At 43.8% G+C, this 17,060-nt stretch overlaps 1 protein-coding gene across 1 annotated transcript in view; it reads left to right on the top strand.

The window, feature by feature from the left end:
- tenm2a (teneurin transmembrane protein 2a) overlaps nucleotides 1-17,060 on the top strand; it is a 328,161-nt gene that overhangs the window by 298,381 nt on the left and 12,720 nt on the right. Inside the window, exons 14-24 of the mRNA XM_088009751.1 lie at nucleotides 3,996-4,142; nucleotides 4,463-4,673; nucleotides 6,215-6,334; nucleotides 7,722-7,983; nucleotides 8,312-8,579; nucleotides 10,274-10,417; nucleotides 12,326-12,575; nucleotides 12,915-12,935; nucleotides 14,050-14,279; nucleotides 16,034-16,188; nucleotides 16,456-16,557. Of these exons, the coding sequence (XP_087865877.1) occupies nucleotides 3,996-4,142; nucleotides 4,463-4,673; nucleotides 6,215-6,334; nucleotides 7,722-7,983; nucleotides 8,312-8,579; nucleotides 10,274-10,417; nucleotides 12,326-12,575; nucleotides 12,915-12,935; nucleotides 14,050-14,279; nucleotides 16,034-16,188; nucleotides 16,456-16,557 (1,910 nt within the window). The remainder of the gene's footprint in view (nucleotides 1-3,995; nucleotides 4,143-4,462; nucleotides 4,674-6,214; nucleotides 6,335-7,721; nucleotides 7,984-8,311; nucleotides 8,580-10,273; nucleotides 10,418-12,325; nucleotides 12,576-12,914; nucleotides 12,936-14,049; nucleotides 14,280-16,033; nucleotides 16,189-16,455; nucleotides 16,558-17,060) is intronic.

The raw sequence follows: 17,060 nt of genomic DNA on the forward strand, positions 1-17,060 counted from the left end.
GTTTTATGAAGAGCCAGCTCAGAGAAAAAAGGTAAATTGCCGGGTTAAAGACGGAGCAAGACACGGAACGACGGAGGGGGAAGAAACAAGAAGCAAAGGGACATTCCTGAAGTTCTTAGGGTAGCTTATTAAGGACAGGAGAAGTAGATGAGCGGAGGTTTGTTTTAGAAGTTATCCAGCCCATCTATAGGGTGCGACGGTGGATTTATGGCGGTAACCTTTTACTTGGTGACCTTTAGAGCAGGCGGAGTTGGGCGCACGGGGACCGGAGGGGGGGAAAAATACAGCAACTTTTTACTACAGCGTCTCGACTTAGTTTCTTTCTTCTCCTTCACTCTTTTCTCGGCTAGCCTTTCTCTTGCCCAGTAGCCCCCCCCCCCATTCATTTTCACACAATATCTATCCAGTTATATACCCCATCATCCAGTCCCACAGATACCGCATACCAAACAAGTGTGTGTGTGCTCGTGTGTGTGCTGGCCCATAACCCAAGGCAATTTCTTCTCCTTTTTAAGGGGATTTCATCAGAGTCCAACTACATTACTGAGGAGGGTGGGCTTAATAGTTTCTGAAATCCCACTTTATTCTACTTAGTATGGGGGGAGTATTGACTGGGTCCTGACATTAAAGAGAGAGGAGCCTTATGCGAGGCCTGCCCAGGCAAGCCAATCAATGCCCGCTATGGATTGTCCTGTCCGGGTGCTTCATAAGTATTTGGCTGCTTTAAATGGCAACTCCATTTAACAGGCAATCACTGCTAACTGCCTTTGTTCCCCGAGCTCAATACTCGGGGACAATCTATTCCAGCCTGACTGTTAATGCGCCATCATGAGCGCTCCCCTGATGCCGAGAATGCTAATAATTAAAGATAAAACCTTTGATTTGATTCCTCTTGTTGAGCTGAAAACTCGGCCGGAGCCGCTCCGCCCCTCCGGGTCTTCCCACCCCACAAAACAAGATGGCGGTTATCCTCGAAGTCCCCCTTTTCCTTGACTCGCCCCCGTCTACACCCCCCACCCTCCACCCCTCCGTCAGCCGCCCCGGCCGGTTTGAGACGTGATAAAACGCCAATCGGGGTGAAATGCCTGTTAATTTTGCCGCTGCCTCGGTTTAGATTGCGCTATTTGTATTCATAATGCATGGCTTTATTGATGCAGCGATTTGTCGGAGGGCAAAATCCTGCAGCGCAACTTGAGTGAAAATATGTTCATTAATCTGCTGAGCAGGACTCGGTAAAAAGCATTTCATATTCATAATCTCTCACTGGGTTATTTTGTCCGTCCTCGCTCGGCGGCGGGCGCAATGCCGCAGAGTGAGAAATGCCAGGTCATATCTCCCGGGTGTGTGTGTGCGTGTGTGTGTGAGTTGAGTGCTTTTTGTGCATGTGTGTATTGTTTTATCAGTCAACCTTGTCTTTGCACTTCATCTCCCGTGGGTAGACTTTGGAGTGTTGCGTCCCGTTCCTTCATTTATTGGTGAGGAAATCACTATGACAAGTTTGTTTAGGGCTCTATTTTTATTTTTTTATTTTTTTTTTAGGGGGAAAAAGAAATAAAACATTGACATTGTGTCACATCAGTCCTTGAAAAATTCTAATGAAGAAAATGCACAGTGGTAAAAATGTTTGATTTAGACAGGCCAAGCAAGAATTGAAAGCTTTCTTTTTAAAAAAAACCCACAACATTCCTGTCTGTCGCTGTCTTGGCCTGCAGTCAAATTATTAAACCGAGCTTAAACACTTCCTGTTGGGCTTTCATAGCCCAGACTATTTATTTCATGTCATTTAGCAGGCCCTCTACGGACATAGCCAAGTGAAATTAATACATGACTAATCTTGACTGACTAAATTAACGTTGGGGGATATGCTTTAGCTGATACGCTGCCACGAGTTCGACGAAAACATTGATGCGATCTCATATCTGTCTGCATCGAGCTGGAGCCAGCAGTTAGGCTGCCTAGATTAGCATATAGACTAAAAACAGGGAGAAAGAGCCCTGCCAAAGCCATAAAAGTGCTCTATGTGAAGAACAGCAGGTTTGTTTTAAAAGGATTGCTTGGTTTTTGAAGTGGCACGTTTGCAAACTGCGTTTTAGGCATTATTTTAACTCCGGTAGACAAGTCCTAAGTGATCTCGGGGATTATTAGCAGGATTATTATTTAGGTATCAAGCAAACAGAGATGCACAAACAGTCGACTAAGATAGAAAATGTTCACCAATTAAAACAGGAAAGTCAAACTCATTTTCTTTTTGGGACAAATCAACATCGCGAAGGTTCACAAAGGGCCGGTTGTGTCAGAACGAACTGAATAAAACCCGCTAACAAACCGTTAAAATAGTCATGTTAAGACTATTATTATTAAATGTTAAATTACATTAAAGCATCAAAGCGAATTGATAAGTTCTTCTTAAAGTTAAATAATGTTTAACATCTCGGACTGATGAGTCTATTCAGGATTTCATGTTTCTTTTTTAGAAACAATTTGCATTAAACTCAGTTACACATTAGCTCAACAAAGAGCAGGGATCAGTTGATTTGTGTGAATTTATGTGAATTTTTATAAAATGACTGATGTATTTTTGGCAATATAAAGATGATTTATATAATATCCCTTTGAGATTAATAAAGTATTTTTGAATTTGAATTTTGAAAATCATCTTTGATCTGATAAAATAATTGTTATCTTAAAGGTTTTATTTATTCGTCCCTCTGGAGTTTAGAGAGACGCATGAATTGCGATGGCAGCCTGGACTTGGAGTTTGACATTTGATTTAAAATATATCGACCTCAAAGCTTCATTGATCTGTAGAGTCAATGATCGTTTAAGTATTTTTGCAGCTATAGTTTGGATTTTGTTTTACAGTAATTGTGACTGCGGCAAATCACGGGCAGCATCGCTCTCGATTCTGCTTGCTGACTGTTTAAAACTACTCAACACAACCCCGCCCGATGTAACACAAACAAGACCGATTACATGCAGGACACAGAGTTAACATCTCGTGATATTTTCTTCTGCTTCACCTGCAGAGAGTAACAGAAGCCAAAGGAGTTACTGCGGAGGCTAAAACAAACGTACCACTGATTAAATCCACAAAGTTTTCCCAGCTACTCTTCTGGTTTGTGTTTTAATGACATTCTAATACGTTACATCCGGAGTGGTGCTTCACCTGATTTCAGTCTTTACGCTTAACCAAGTAGAGCAGGAACTAAAAAGAAAGAAGAAGAAGAAGCCTGTGCATTTGGTATCATTTCTTCTTCTAATAAAGTATCTTGTGATGAAATATAATTTCCATATTTGTCCTCTATTAAAACCAGAGCATAGCAGATAGTGTGACTATGAGGAAGATATTACTGTCCTCTGTAATTGCCTTCTTTATTTGCCTCAAAGTCACTGTTGAGTTTGGAGAGCTCTCGCCTTGCTGGTTCCAGACTCGCTTGGCTCTCGGGCCTCTGATTCTGCTGGCGGGGGGGCGGAGGGGGTTCTTTTGCATAAGCTTAAGTAAAGGTTTATTAGTTCATAGACTGCATATACACGCACACACACATGCACACAAACGCTCAGACACGCACAAACACACAGACACACACACACACACCGTCAAACATAATCTCATTCTCTCATGAGAAAGCATTACTCTCAGGCCATCAGAATCCCATTACCCACACTGAATCATAAATAGAGGGAGAAGGAGAGTGATGATCGGGTGGGGTTCCATCCAGTAAGCGAATAACGTAATCTATCCACCTCGGTCCGCACGCGGACGGACATTAGCAGCCATTGCTTTCGGTTTAGAGCCGGAACGAAAGATGTAAGTTTAAAAAAAAACGAAGAAAAAAAAACCTGACCCGCTGACTTAAACGGATTCCTAACCAGCCGGCATCTCGACGGTTGTTCATCCGTGTGTCGTTAATTATGAAACAAGTATCCCTCTGTTCTCTCTCTCTTCTCTCTTCTCCCCCCCTCAACCCCTCGTTCCTCCTGTCGTCTTCACCCAGACGGCTGTCCCAACTTGTGTAACGGGAACGGCCAGTGCACCATGGGTCAGCAGAGCTGGCACTGCGAGTGCCAGACAGGCTGGAGGGGCCCCGGATGCAGCGTTGCCATGGAAACCTCCTGCTCTGACAACAAGGACAACGAAGGAGGTGAATTCAAGAGCGACGGTGTAAAATTTTTGCGGTGAAGCGGTTCGTAAGTGCCCCTACAAGAAGAAAAGGAAAAAAAAAACAGAAAAGATATCGAAAAAAAAGAATGGATGATAGAGAGAAAAAATAAGTAAATTAGAAAAGAAATAGAGATCTCAGGAGAGGCGTCGTCTCCAGGGACGGCAAAAGTAAACTTTTCTTTTTCTTTTTATTTTTTTTATCAGAGACACCAGCGTTAGATTGCAAGAGATTTTAACGAAGGATTCATGAAAGCTTAATGCTCTTTGCTGTCCTCACGGCTCCCTCTGCCCCTCTTTCAGACGGACTGACGGACTGCATGGATCCAGACTGCTGCATCCAGAGTCCCTGTCAGAACAGCCCTCTGTGTCGGGGCTCCCGGGACCCCCTGCTGGTCATCCAGCAGAACCCCATGTCCCAGCCTCGAGTCAGGTCTTTCTACGACCGCGTCAAGATGCTGGTGGGACGGGACAGCACCCACATCATCCCCGGGGAAAACCCGTTCAACTCCAGGTACGGCAAGCGAAATATGTTGAGGCCCAATAACAGGCAGAAAGGCATGCTATTGCTAATGAAAATAGGGGATATGAACCAAAAGAAAGTGATTATCTTAAAACCAAGTGTGTAAAAAGTAGACCTGCCACGATAAGAAGTTTAGCTGATAAATTGTCTCAGAAGTTGTTGCGATAAACGATAAAATTGTTGATTAGAGACCAACGAGATGTATAATATAAATGTAACGGCATAGTAATGTAAGCACAGATTCTCAAAGATTAATAAACCTCAGATTATATTTAACATTTAATACTGGAACCAAAAAAACATTTTATAAATCTGAAATAAATCAACAAAACAACAGAAGCAACAAATAAAACAAATTATTAAATCTCTGCAAACAAAAGCAAAAGGAATAGTTGAGACCGAAGCACCAGACTGAAGACTTTCGTCATCCAGGTTTTGGTAGAAAGAGAAAAATGGTAAATCATGCAAATGGAAAATTTGTATTAGTTTATCGTGCAATTAATCGATTTATTGCTTATCGCGACAGGCCCGGTAAAAAGCACGATTTCGACGTTGCTATGCTCAAAATTTGGAAAATCAAACTTAATTTATCACAAGCTACATATATATTAGTTATATAATATGTTATATACTGGAGTGTCTTGCAAAAATATTCATGCCATGTGAACTAATTAGCATTTTGTCTCCTTACAACCATAAACTCTAATGTATACTTGAGGGATTTTATTTAATGAAACAGAAATTCCACACAATGTGAATATATAGTATTTTCAAAATGAATATCTGAAAAGTATGTAATTATTAAACCAGGTGCAACAAATCGCAGCTGAAGTCACCAAAGTGGACGATTAATTAATCCACTTTTTCTTCTCCCATCATGTAAAAGTCCTAATAAAACCCATTAGAGTTTGCTGGTCGTTTGTACAAAGGCGCAGCTTAGCCACCCACAGCTGCGGCGAACATCACATTATTTAGATTTTATTTTATTTTTTCTTCATTATCAGTATTAATTATTTGGATGAAAAGACTTTTCATCAGCGAGATCAAGGCTACAACTGTGACACTCTTAAAAGGCCAGACATGAAAGTGAATAGCTATGCCACATGGAAACGTCACTCTCCGCTCAGTCGCTCCGATATCAAACAGAAACCTCTGAAAGGTTCGCAGATCTTGCTGATGAGTGGAGTTGAAGCGCTGTCCGTGCTCCTGATGCTTATCCGCGGATTAAAACAGTGGAAATAACCCATCAATGTAAAAAGACATCATGTTTAGAGGTTATCCTGCTTGCACACACACATTCTTTCGCAGCGTCACGGTTTATTTCTGTGATTGACACACAGAGTGGAGGGGAGGGGCGCTGATTGTGTATAATTAACGAGTAGAGGAAGGGCCAGAGCAGCAAGTGATGGAGTAAATTGAATGATTGAAGGATAGCCGTGCTAATCCAATCAGATTAATGGGAGTGTGAGGGTGGGGGTAGGGGGGTTTGATGGTTCCCTCCTCACTCTGTCCCTTTCTTGTCCCCCGTCCAGCTTGGCGTCCCTCATCCGGGGTCAGGTGCTGACCACAGACGGAACCCCTCTGGTGGGGGTCAACGTGTCTTTTGTCAACTACCCACACTACGGATACACGCTGACGCGGCAGGACGGAATGTATGTACGACTGCAGCGCCGTTCAAATCTGGAATCTACCTCACATTGTCGGTGCGATCAGATTAGATTAGGTGGCGTTGGATTAGACTGGATTAGAATACTGATTTTATGAGGAGAATAGGCTACTTAAGACTCAGGTAATAAGAAAACAGTCTCTGTTGGGAAAACAGCAAATATCTGATCGATATATTAAGATAAAGCAGCAACAAAAAAAATCTTAATTATTTTTGGTTCAGCTTCTACTGCAAATATCTTAGTCCACTTAAAATCAGACTAAACTAACTTATAAGTAGATGTTCAGCAAGATGTATGAGCTTGTTCTAAGTCAGTAATTCCTTAATATTGATGAAAAAGAACTACTTCCATTTGCAGATGATTTCACTAATATGATGTTTTTCCCATGTTATAAGTGAAAACATCTGCCAGTGGAACTAGTTGTTTTTCATCTATATTAAGGAATTACTGACTTAAAACCAGCTCCTGTATCATGCTGAACATCTACTTGTGAGTTAATTTTGTCTTATTTCAACCATACAAAGATATTTGCACTAAAAACACTTGGCAAAGTTTCCCCTTTTTTGCATTGAAGGTAATAATTATATGCACTTCAATAAAAAATCTGGGCTTTTATGACGTAAAATCATTGTTACGAGCTCGTTTAGGCGAGGCAAATTTATTTGTACAGACTCAGAGCTTTAGAGAAAAGTCCTCTTGTCTCACGTGTCTCTCTCTTCCCTCTGCAGGAACTCTTATCTTTTGGACGTTGTGCTCTGACCATACTTCTGTGTCCGTGTCCCGTTCTCCTTTCCTTCCAGTGTTTTTTTTCTTCCAGACGCAACCGACAGCGTGCTAGCATCTTGCCACAGCTTGTGTTGCGCAGCAGCAGCAGCAGTGATTAGTTTCATGGACTTGTTACTTGAATGACCATGTGCTCTAACCTCTCTGTCCGGCCTCGTTTTTGTCTCGGCGCCGGTTTCCTTTCAGCAGTTCCAGACTCTTAAAAGCTCTCGATGTTTCCCAGAAGAAACGTGTATGACCTCTTTTGTCTTTTCCCCTAATACCTGTTATCCTGCAGATAATGACAACATGCTTGTTTCGCTCTACGTAGTCTTCTAACCTAACATTTTTAACACTTTAGACTAAAGCCATCTCTGGGTCTCTACTTTGTTTTTGTCTCTTCTTAGTCCAAGCTGACTTTGTTGCCATTCAAAGCAACGCTAGGTCTCCATTTCAGGTCTGTTTGTTGTCGATTTTCTCAAACTATATTGAAAGAAGAAGAAGAAGAAAAGCCCCGATTCTGTTTTTGAGCTCAGATGACTGTTCACCACAACCACAGCTCATCCCCATGTGTGCCTCATTCCCATCCTGTTTTCACGAACCTCTCCAGGTTTGACCTGATAGCTAACGGCGGCGCCTCTCTGACCCTGCGGTTCGAGCGCGCGCCCTTCCTGAGCCAGGAGCGCACCGTGTGGCTGCCCTGGAGCCAGTTTTATGCAATGGACACGGTGGTGCTTAAGACAGAGGAGAACACGATCCCAGGCTGCGATCTGAGCGGCTTCGTCAGGCCTGACCCTGTTGTGATTGCATCCCCTCTCTCCTCCTTCTTCAGCTCCAAGCCAGGGGAGAAACCCATCATACCGGAGACACAGGTGCAGTACCACTGACCTCTGGCTGCCGGCTAATCTCCCTCCTGGTTCCCCTCGCGCTCCTCCTGCTCTCCTCTATATGCTTGTCTCTTGTAGCTTCTACCTACCTCCTCCCTGCCACCCGCTTCCATCGTCTCTCTCCCCCCCGCGCTCTCCCCTCCTCTCCCCAGCCTCCATCCCCTTCATTTCTTCCCTTCTTTCCAGTTTCTTTATTTCATCCCTCGTTTTGTCCTTCAGCCATCACTGGAAGCGCGACCCCCATTACTCTCCCTCCGTCTAATCCTCTTAATCCCCCCCTCTTTCCTGTGGTCTTTCCCTTTTGTTTCCCCAGGTGCTGCATGAGCAGATCGAGGTGCCCGGCACAGGCCTCAAGCTGTGCTACCTAAGCTCCCGCACGCAGGGCTACCGCTCGCTCCTCAAGGTCACCATGACCCCGGCCGTAGTGCCGATGGGCCTGCTGAAGGTGCACCTGATGGTGGCCGTGGAGGGCCACCTCTTCCAGAAGTGGTTCCACGCCTCCCCAAACTTGGCCTACACCTACATCTGGGACAAGACGGACGCGTACGGGCAGAGGGTCTACGGTCTGGCCGAAGCCGTCGGTGAGTGGCGCAGGCGGCTTTTGCTTCCTCTCTCTCTCTCTCTCCTCTCTCTCTCTCTCTCTCTCTCTCTCTCTCTCTCTCTCTCTCTCTCCCAGCACTCGTTTGAATACATTAAACGGTTTAACATGAAGGAGGCTACCGGCGGTGACGGAAGGAGAGGAGCTAATTAAGAAGCCTGAAGGAGAGATAGTACAGCAGTAAGGCCACAGTAGAAAGGGCTCTTTTTCTTTTTTTCCTTTTTCTTTTTTTTCCCCCTCTTCCATACGTCTATTTCTTCCATTGAAGCTGCTTTTAGTTCAGTCAGCCAGCCGTAACTGTGGTGAAGGGTTATTAGCCATCAGGGCGAGTTAGCCGCTAACTACTGGAGCAGCAAGCAGGAGTCCAGGGGAGCCTCGCCGCTATTACTTTCTGCTGTCACAGTCACTCACAGGCGCCGTCAGCCAAACACGACTGTCAAGACGCGGGCGCCGCGGACATCCGGGGGCTTCGCTGCGGACTGTAGTGGCATGGCGGGCGTGCTGTTTGGGAAATTGGATTCAGTCAAAAAACGAAAGAGAGAGAGAAAATCTTTTTCTGCTTTTCCTGTAGAAGACGAGGTCGGGTTTTCTTTCTTGTGAACTGTGAAGATGCAGTCCTGCGACAGTTACTTTGTAACTTTTTGACATTTTACAGCAACGCGCTTCAGTGAATATGACCAGGCTTCATGCAGCAGACCAACACAAAGTAGTGGCTAAATGTAGAGAATGCAGGATCTGAAGGTCCAATGAGGAAAAGCAGCACATCAAAGGAAGTAGAATCTGATAAAAACATCCCCAAATCCTTACACCCTTTTTCAGAAAGTCGTCGAGAACAGCTGACTGGAGTCTGGTCCAGTTTTTTATTTTTTTATTTTTTTGCTATTATTATCCTCACTCCTAATGCACTACTTCCTGTAGATACTTGGTAGAAAAATGCTTTGAGGTTTAAGGCTGAAAGGTGACATAAGGTGGGAAAAAGTTCAAGTGGTGTGAAGAGTTTTTGTTTCATTGTTTGTGGCGAACCTGGAAACGTGCTGGAAATAGTTCTCTGACTGTGACTCAGGAGGGAGTTGATGTGTTAACAGACTTTTCCGTTTAACGAGCAGGAACACACACACACACACACACACACACACCAAATACCTTTATGAGCAATCTGAATGTATCTGCCTGATCTCAACTTATTTCCCATACGTCTGCTGCTTATATTCAAATGAGTTCTGGTTTTGGACGGAGTGCTTCTATAAGCAGAGTCTTCACCGCAGCGACAAACCCTGGCCTCGAGGTTTTCCAAGCCTGCAGGGAAATATTTCCCAATTAAAAAGGTTTTATCAACATGACAGGGTGTAAGCTAGGTGTGAGAGCAGGTTTGGGCGCAGGCGCTAACTAGCTTTTTTTTGTGTGTGTGTGTGTGTGTGTGTGTGTGTATGTGTGTGTGTGTGTGTGTGTGTGTATGTGTGTGTGTATGTGTGTGTGTGTGTGTATGTGTGTGTGTGCGTGCGTGTGTGTGTGTGAATGTATCACACGTTTCACCTTTTAAATGAACTCGGAATAGCTTGCTCGAGTGAAGTCGGTGGTTAATATTTCCTGCTTCCTTCACAGTGTTGGTCTTTTTGCTCTTTTTTTTAATCTCATAATTACACACCTGTAAGGTCTCTTTTTGTGTCTCGTATCCAGTATCGGTGGGCTATGAGTACGAGTCGTGTGCCAGCCTGATCCTCTGGGAGAAGAGGACCACCATCCTGCAGGGTTACGAACTGGACCCCACCAATTTGGGCGGCTGGTCGCTCGACAAGCACCACATACTCAACACGCGCAGCGGTACGTGGAAGCGCCTCAGCTTTACCCTCGACTTCAGACCATGTTTCTCTCCTTTTTGGTCTTTCGGTTATATTTAGCCGCTTCCCTCCGCGTTGCAGGTTTTCATCGCTGCGTGTGCTTTCTTGCCTTGGATGGGGGTTGCTTCGCGTGATTCGCATTAGATTTCACAGTGCCTCTTTTGTTTTCAGTGAGGGTTTTTACAGGAGGTGCCTGCAGTTGTCTCACCCATCCAAGCTAATGCTGTTCAACAGCCAATCGGGAGCGTCGTTTTCATGCACGAGGGAGTTCGGTTATTAATAAATTGCCAATTCACAGAGTTTGTTTTAGTATAATATACAAGATTAAAAGAAAAAACTGATATCATTTCTAAGCAATAAATCAACTAATCACATGATAAATAAAAAGAAACTCAATTGTTTTCATGTACGTGATTTGTTGTTTTTCTCTTTTCTGGATGATAAAAGTCTTCGGTCTGGTGGTTTGGTCTCAACATTTTTGTTTATAGAGGTCACATAATTCATTTTATTCTTTACTTCTGTTGCTTCGTTTTATTTATTTTGGACACCTAAAGTGTTGGCCAGTTAAATTTGAACGTTTGTTGATCTTTGAGGATGTGAAAATGGTCTCAAAACAACAATATCATCATTCATCGCAATAACTCCTGGCACAAGTCATCGTTTGGCAAAAATTTGTCATCATGACAGGCCGAATCACACGCAAGAACATTTAATAGAATCGGTCCAAAGCAGTCCAACCATATTCAGTTTCAGGTTTTTGAAAGCAATCTGAGTGCTGGACAAATTTATGGGCACATCAGGTAAAGATATGCACAGTTCCTATATATAAATTAAAGGTTTATGCAGAAGCGTCGTCTCTTGCTAAAAAAAAAACATGGTAAGAAAAATCCAGCAGCATTTTTGTTGTTGTTTTTAACTGAGGGAAGATTTACTGGCATGCTGGCAGCCCGATGCTTTTGATTTAAAACAACAGCTGTTCTGGTAAAAAAAAACAAAAAAAACATTTCACAAGGTCGGAGCGTACAGAGGAAGGAATCTCTAAGTAGATCATCCAGATCTCCACAGATTTTTCTCTTCGCCTCACATGCAGCGGCTTCCTGCAGAATTTAGGTCTGGGGACTGAGACGGCCATGAGAGGAGGAGGATTTTGATTTTTTTTTTCCATGTGTTTGGGATCCTTATCACACTGAAATGTCAAGAGTGGCTGATTTTTAGTTCTCTGGTAGAATCCAGCAGATGTTTATTTATCTAAAATGCCATAACATTCGTAATGAAATGTTCTCTAAAATGGCTTGGATGCTTTGGAACAGGAACAGGCCCACAGTATCACAGACTCTTCACTGTACTTAACGGTCACCAAGATTTCCACATATTTACCGTGCTTTCCTCCAGTTAAGTTAAGTGTTTCTTGTTAAAAAACTCGATAAAATGGTCTGTTGAGTTCGGAAGACATCATAGATCTCGTCCACCGGTCGCCATGGAGAACCGGCGACCCTCAGACGCCACTGTACGCCGCCGTTCTCTAACAGTAAGCGTTGCGGATTTGTTTACCTCCTTCGGCGTCCTGCTCTCTGCATGTGGCAAGATAAATATGGGTCCTCATCCAGCCTGCCTGGCAGTGGCTAAAAGAAACGAGCCTCTGTGTCATGACTTATTTATGCCCCAGGGAAACAGAAAGTGACGGATTAGTAATTAGGAGTTCCTGGAAACTTTTTAAGTAGATTGCTTGGGCGGGAGTAATTGTACCACTAGGGATTTTAACAGAAACAGTTTTTTATTCCATAACATTGGATTTATTATTTATTTTTCCTCCCCTCCTCCACCACCGCACCGAATGACTGTATTCAGATTAAAAGTGGGATTTTATTCATGGCGCTTTTGTTTCTTTCAGGCATCCTGCACAAAGGCAGCGGCGAGAACGTGTTCGTGACGGAGCAGCCTCCGGTCATCACGAGCATCATGGGAAACGGACGCAGGCGCAGCATCTCGTGCCCGAGCTGCAACGGCCTCGCGGACGGCAACAAGCTGCTGGCGCCGGTCGCCTTGGCGATGGGCATCGACGGCAGCCTGTACGTCGGCGACCTCAACTTCGTGCGTCGGGTCTACCCGTCGATGAACACGACGGGAATCCTGGAGCTGAGGTAAAAACCCGACGCCCGGAGAGGAGAAAAAAAAAAAACACGACCCCGTTACGTCGCAGAATGGAAGAAAAGAAGCGGAAGGAGAAGAAGAGAGTTTAGCACCTAATGTGTGTTGTTTAGCATGACGACTAAAAAGGCGAGAACTAGTGGATAGGAAGACGTGAGCTTCATTATAAACCCTGCTTGATGCCATTCCTCCAGAGTGCTGCTACATGTTTACAATCTGCGTCGTTCACACCACCTTCGGCTTTGGATTTCTCTCTGTTGGAAACTCTCGGCAGATTGTGTGAAGTAATATACGTTCTCTTGTGTTTTTCTGCCTCCTATTCTTTCTTAAAGGAACAAAGACTTCAGGCACAGGTGAGATACTTCTGTCAAGAAATTAAAACTTATAGCTTTATAAGGAGAGCATGCAATGTGTTGTATGTCTGTACCCCTTGAAATTTTCCACATTTTTGTTAAACCAGAACTACAAACCTGCGTGTGTTTTATATTTGTTTCATGTGACATATCTTAGCTGTGAGGGAAATTTTTACTTGCTTTTTAGTTTTGTTTTAGTGGAGTTGGAGTTTTACTCTTAACATCCCTCAACTAAAATTGAGGTCAACCCAGAGGTTTGTCAGGAGCACAGCAGACACTGAAGGATTAAAAATATCAAGCGATATCCGAAGCTTTGAACATCTCACAATGGATGAACGAGAAAAAGAGTATGACACAACTACAAACCCACCAAGACAGTGGATGTTCTGACAGCTGCAGAAAAAATAACTGCGGTATCTCTGGAGGAGCTTCAGGGATCCACAGCTTAGGTGAAAAACAAAAAGGGCCTTCTTGGAAAAAGAGCAGAGAAGGCAGAAGAATTGAGATTGGAACGGAGGTTCCTAAACCCAGTCAAAGTCCAGAGATCAATCTAAATGAGTCGAAAACTCACAAATGTTTGTCGTAAAACTACTTTTCTAATGAATATTGGGCAGAAATAATCATTCTAGATGTGGCAAGAGACGTACCGTAAAAATGGTGGTTCTGCAAAGTGTTACAGCAGCTGAAGCATTACAAAGGTTTTGGGTGAAACTATTTGAAAAACGCTTTTAGTTTTCCCTTCACCTTTATTATTTTTTTCCTCCCCTCCTCCACCACCGCACCGAATGAATGTGTTACACTTTACATTCGACTGATTTAAAATCCCAAGAAAATACATAAACCTTTTGCTTCGAAAGTTGCAACGGTTAAAAGTGCCAACTTTGCATTAAAAGTGTCCTTATTTACCGAATGACACTTCATGACAACAGTCACAAACATTCATAAAGACTGCTTCATGTTTATGACAGTGTCTTAAACACACCCCTTCGAATAAAGTGTCACCACATTTTCTTTTTGTGAAGTGGGCAAAATGCTGAAAAGTTCAAGGGGTCATGAACGTACAGCTGAAGACGTTCAGCTAAAAGCTGTTGCATCGTGTTTCCTCTCACTTCAGCAATAACCCAACCCATAAGTACTTCCTGGCGGTGGATCCGGTATCCGGGGCGCTGTTCATCTCGGACACCAACTCCAGGCGGATTTACAGGGTTCGCTCGCTGACGGGTGGCCGTCTGCTGTCGGACAACGCCGAGGTGGTGGCGGGGACGGGGGAGCAGTGCTTACCCTTCGACGAGCGCTGCGGCGACGGTGGAAAAGCCACTGAGGCTACGCTAATGAGCCCCAAAGGTAAGAAGAACCCTTTCCCAGCTTTGTTTTTACAAGCATCTTCATCTCATTTTTGCTTCAGCAATTCCATTCCTTCGTAGGAATCAAGATTTTTTTCACAAAAAAAACAAAAAAACAAAAAAAACAATCCGCAAATGACTTGGCTTTGGGAAACATTGGCTTATGCAGTGATCTGTAGTTCAGTTCAGAAGAAATGACATCCTCCTATATGAAAGTGCCGCCTTGTGACTCGACGGAAGCAGGACAGAGACTGGAGCGGTTTATAAACCAGGTTAATGTTAAACTTATAATGGAATTACTTTTGTGGATCAGTGGATCTCGGCACACTGTGACACCAAACTGTCAAACGTGTCACGCTGTAACATTTCTCGTCAGTGACACGAGAGTGTGTAATGTGGGGCTGCAGGATGCCACCACTCTACAGTATGTGTATGTTTGAGTGCGTGGGTGGGAGGGCTTTCTGGAGGATCAGACAGCAGTCGCTCTCTTTTACCTGTCACAACCCAAACATCAACTTCATTTTTCTTCATCAAACTTTTTTCCGTTTACAAATTCCAGACTTTTGGAGATCTACAGATCTGAAGTTTGATATGATTTTAACGTGGAACCTGCGATAATCTTAAAAGGAAAGAAGAACCCAAGAGAGGAAGCAAAGACATAAAGGGGAGAGAAAGAAAGTGTTAAGGAAGAGGAACAGGTGCTGGGTGCAGGAAACTGAAGAATAAGATGTGACACAAGTAAGGAAATAAAGGACAGATTCAAAAAAGGAATAAAACAGAGGGAGGCAGCACAGAAATGGGAGGAAGAACAGAAAGAAGGTTGTAAGATATAAGAATGAAAGGACAGAAGGAAGTAAGGAAACACAAATATGGCTAAAGCAATAAGGGCACAAGAAAGAACAGCAAGACAAAGTGAATGACAATAATACAAGAAAGGTAGGAGAGAAGGAGGGGAAAAGGAAGGAAGTATGCAATAAAGAAAGATAAGTTGTATTAAGATAGAAAGCTAAAGAGAAAATAAATACAAAGAAGCAAGGTGATAAAAAAGGGCAGAAATTGAAAACCATGTAATCTACAAAAAAGTCTTGAAATTCTAGTATTTTTTCATTGTCCATATTTCTTTTGATGTAGTTATCCAGAAAACTTTCAAATCAAAATCCAGTTTTCCAGACTGTGGGATCTTGTTTGTATTTCGCTCAGTACTTAGCGGTCTATGCTTTACTGCCACCCACCAGTTTTGCATCTCATTGCATCTAGAAGTAATTTTTGGTGTTCAACTCATGTGGTGTTAAACATGTCACACAAGCAAGGTGCTCAATGAACAGCAAAAAAAAAGCTAACTAGAGGTAGGAATAGATGGCGACGTCACTAAAAAAAAAAAAACCCGCACCGACTGAAAAAGCAGGGCAGGTAAAAGTGCACTAAAAACCGCTTTCCACTCCAGATGACCCCGCTCACAACCCGCAATTGCCCTCCGAGAGGGGGCCCGGGCTCATCTCTGCATCCCGATGACTCATCCTCGAAAACGAACACTTCTCGACAGTTCAGCGCCCGATCCATTGCTAACCCCCTTCCCACACACACACACACCTCCTCCACCCCTCCTCATCCGCTGAAGCACCGAGCGATCCAGCTGCCAGGGCTGCCATCCGTTTCTCAGCTGCCACACCGAGTGGAGTTTAATTGACTTAAAATGTCTGCTGGGGTTGAGTTATGAGTCGTCACTCACGGGGTGTTCATCTCTGCGCTCGACAGGCATTGCTGTGGATAAAAATGGCCTGATGTATTTCGTGGACGCCACCATGATCCGCAAGGTGGACCAGAATGGCATCATCTCCACTCTGCTTGGCGCCAACGATCTAACTGCCGTCCGGCCGCTGAGCTGTGACACCAGCATGGACGTCAGCCAGGTGAGGAGAGAGTGAAGGTGATTGATGGCCGTGATAGACGATGATGTAGCGTCCCCTGAGTGCTGAGCTGTGAGGCTCGGTGGACGCGAGCCAACCCACGGGTCAGGGGGGAGACGGATATAGGGAGGGATTAAGGAGTCGGTTGATGAGAAGAAAGAGAACCCGTCTGCAGTCACTTAGAAAAATTAAGAAACTTTGCTAAATCTTGGCTTTAGTGACTGTCTCATGCATATATATATAAATATATACTCCGTTTCTTCCTAACAGGTCCGTCTGGAGTGGCCCACGGACTTAGCAGTGAACCCCATGGACAACTCTCTCTACGTCCTGGAAAACAATGTCATCTTACGCATCACTGAGAACCACCAGGTCTGTGCTAACATGGCCATGGAAGCCCCTAAGGATGAACACTCACCACAGTGTCCTGACAAGATTTTGTTCCAATTAGGCTTTCTCAGGCCAATTTAGAAGTAAAAGTTCTGAATTTTGCAGCATACGACAAAATAACCCCTTTATTAGTTCCAAGAACTTCCAACCTTCTTCGATGTACAGTGGTTTGTAGTAACACTCAAAGCTCTTGAACTCTGCGACGTGACAACCATTTTAGAATTCGAGGCAAAGAAGTGCATGACTGTGGGACGAAAAGGATGAATGGATTGCAGTTTTTTTTTTAAAGAAGAGTGGCAAGAGTGGTAGCTCTTTTACTCCTAAACAGAATCCAGTGCAAACAGTTAGCATAGTAGATATTTTAATAAAATAGAGTCCACCTGCATGAAATTACAACCGAGTCCAAACCAGATGTACTTCACAGAGATCAATCCATGACTCAGGGAAAGAGATAAGAAGTCCATGATAAGTCAGGAATAGTTTCA

Source organism: Poecilia mexicana, unplaced genomic scaffold, assembly GCF_051168715.1.
Source record: "Poecilia mexicana isolate PSO_F unplaced genomic scaffold, ASM5116871v1 scaffold_10, whole genome shotgun sequence".
Lineage (NCBI taxonomy): Eukaryota > Metazoa > Chordata > Actinopteri > Cyprinodontiformes > Poeciliidae > Poecilia > Poecilia mexicana.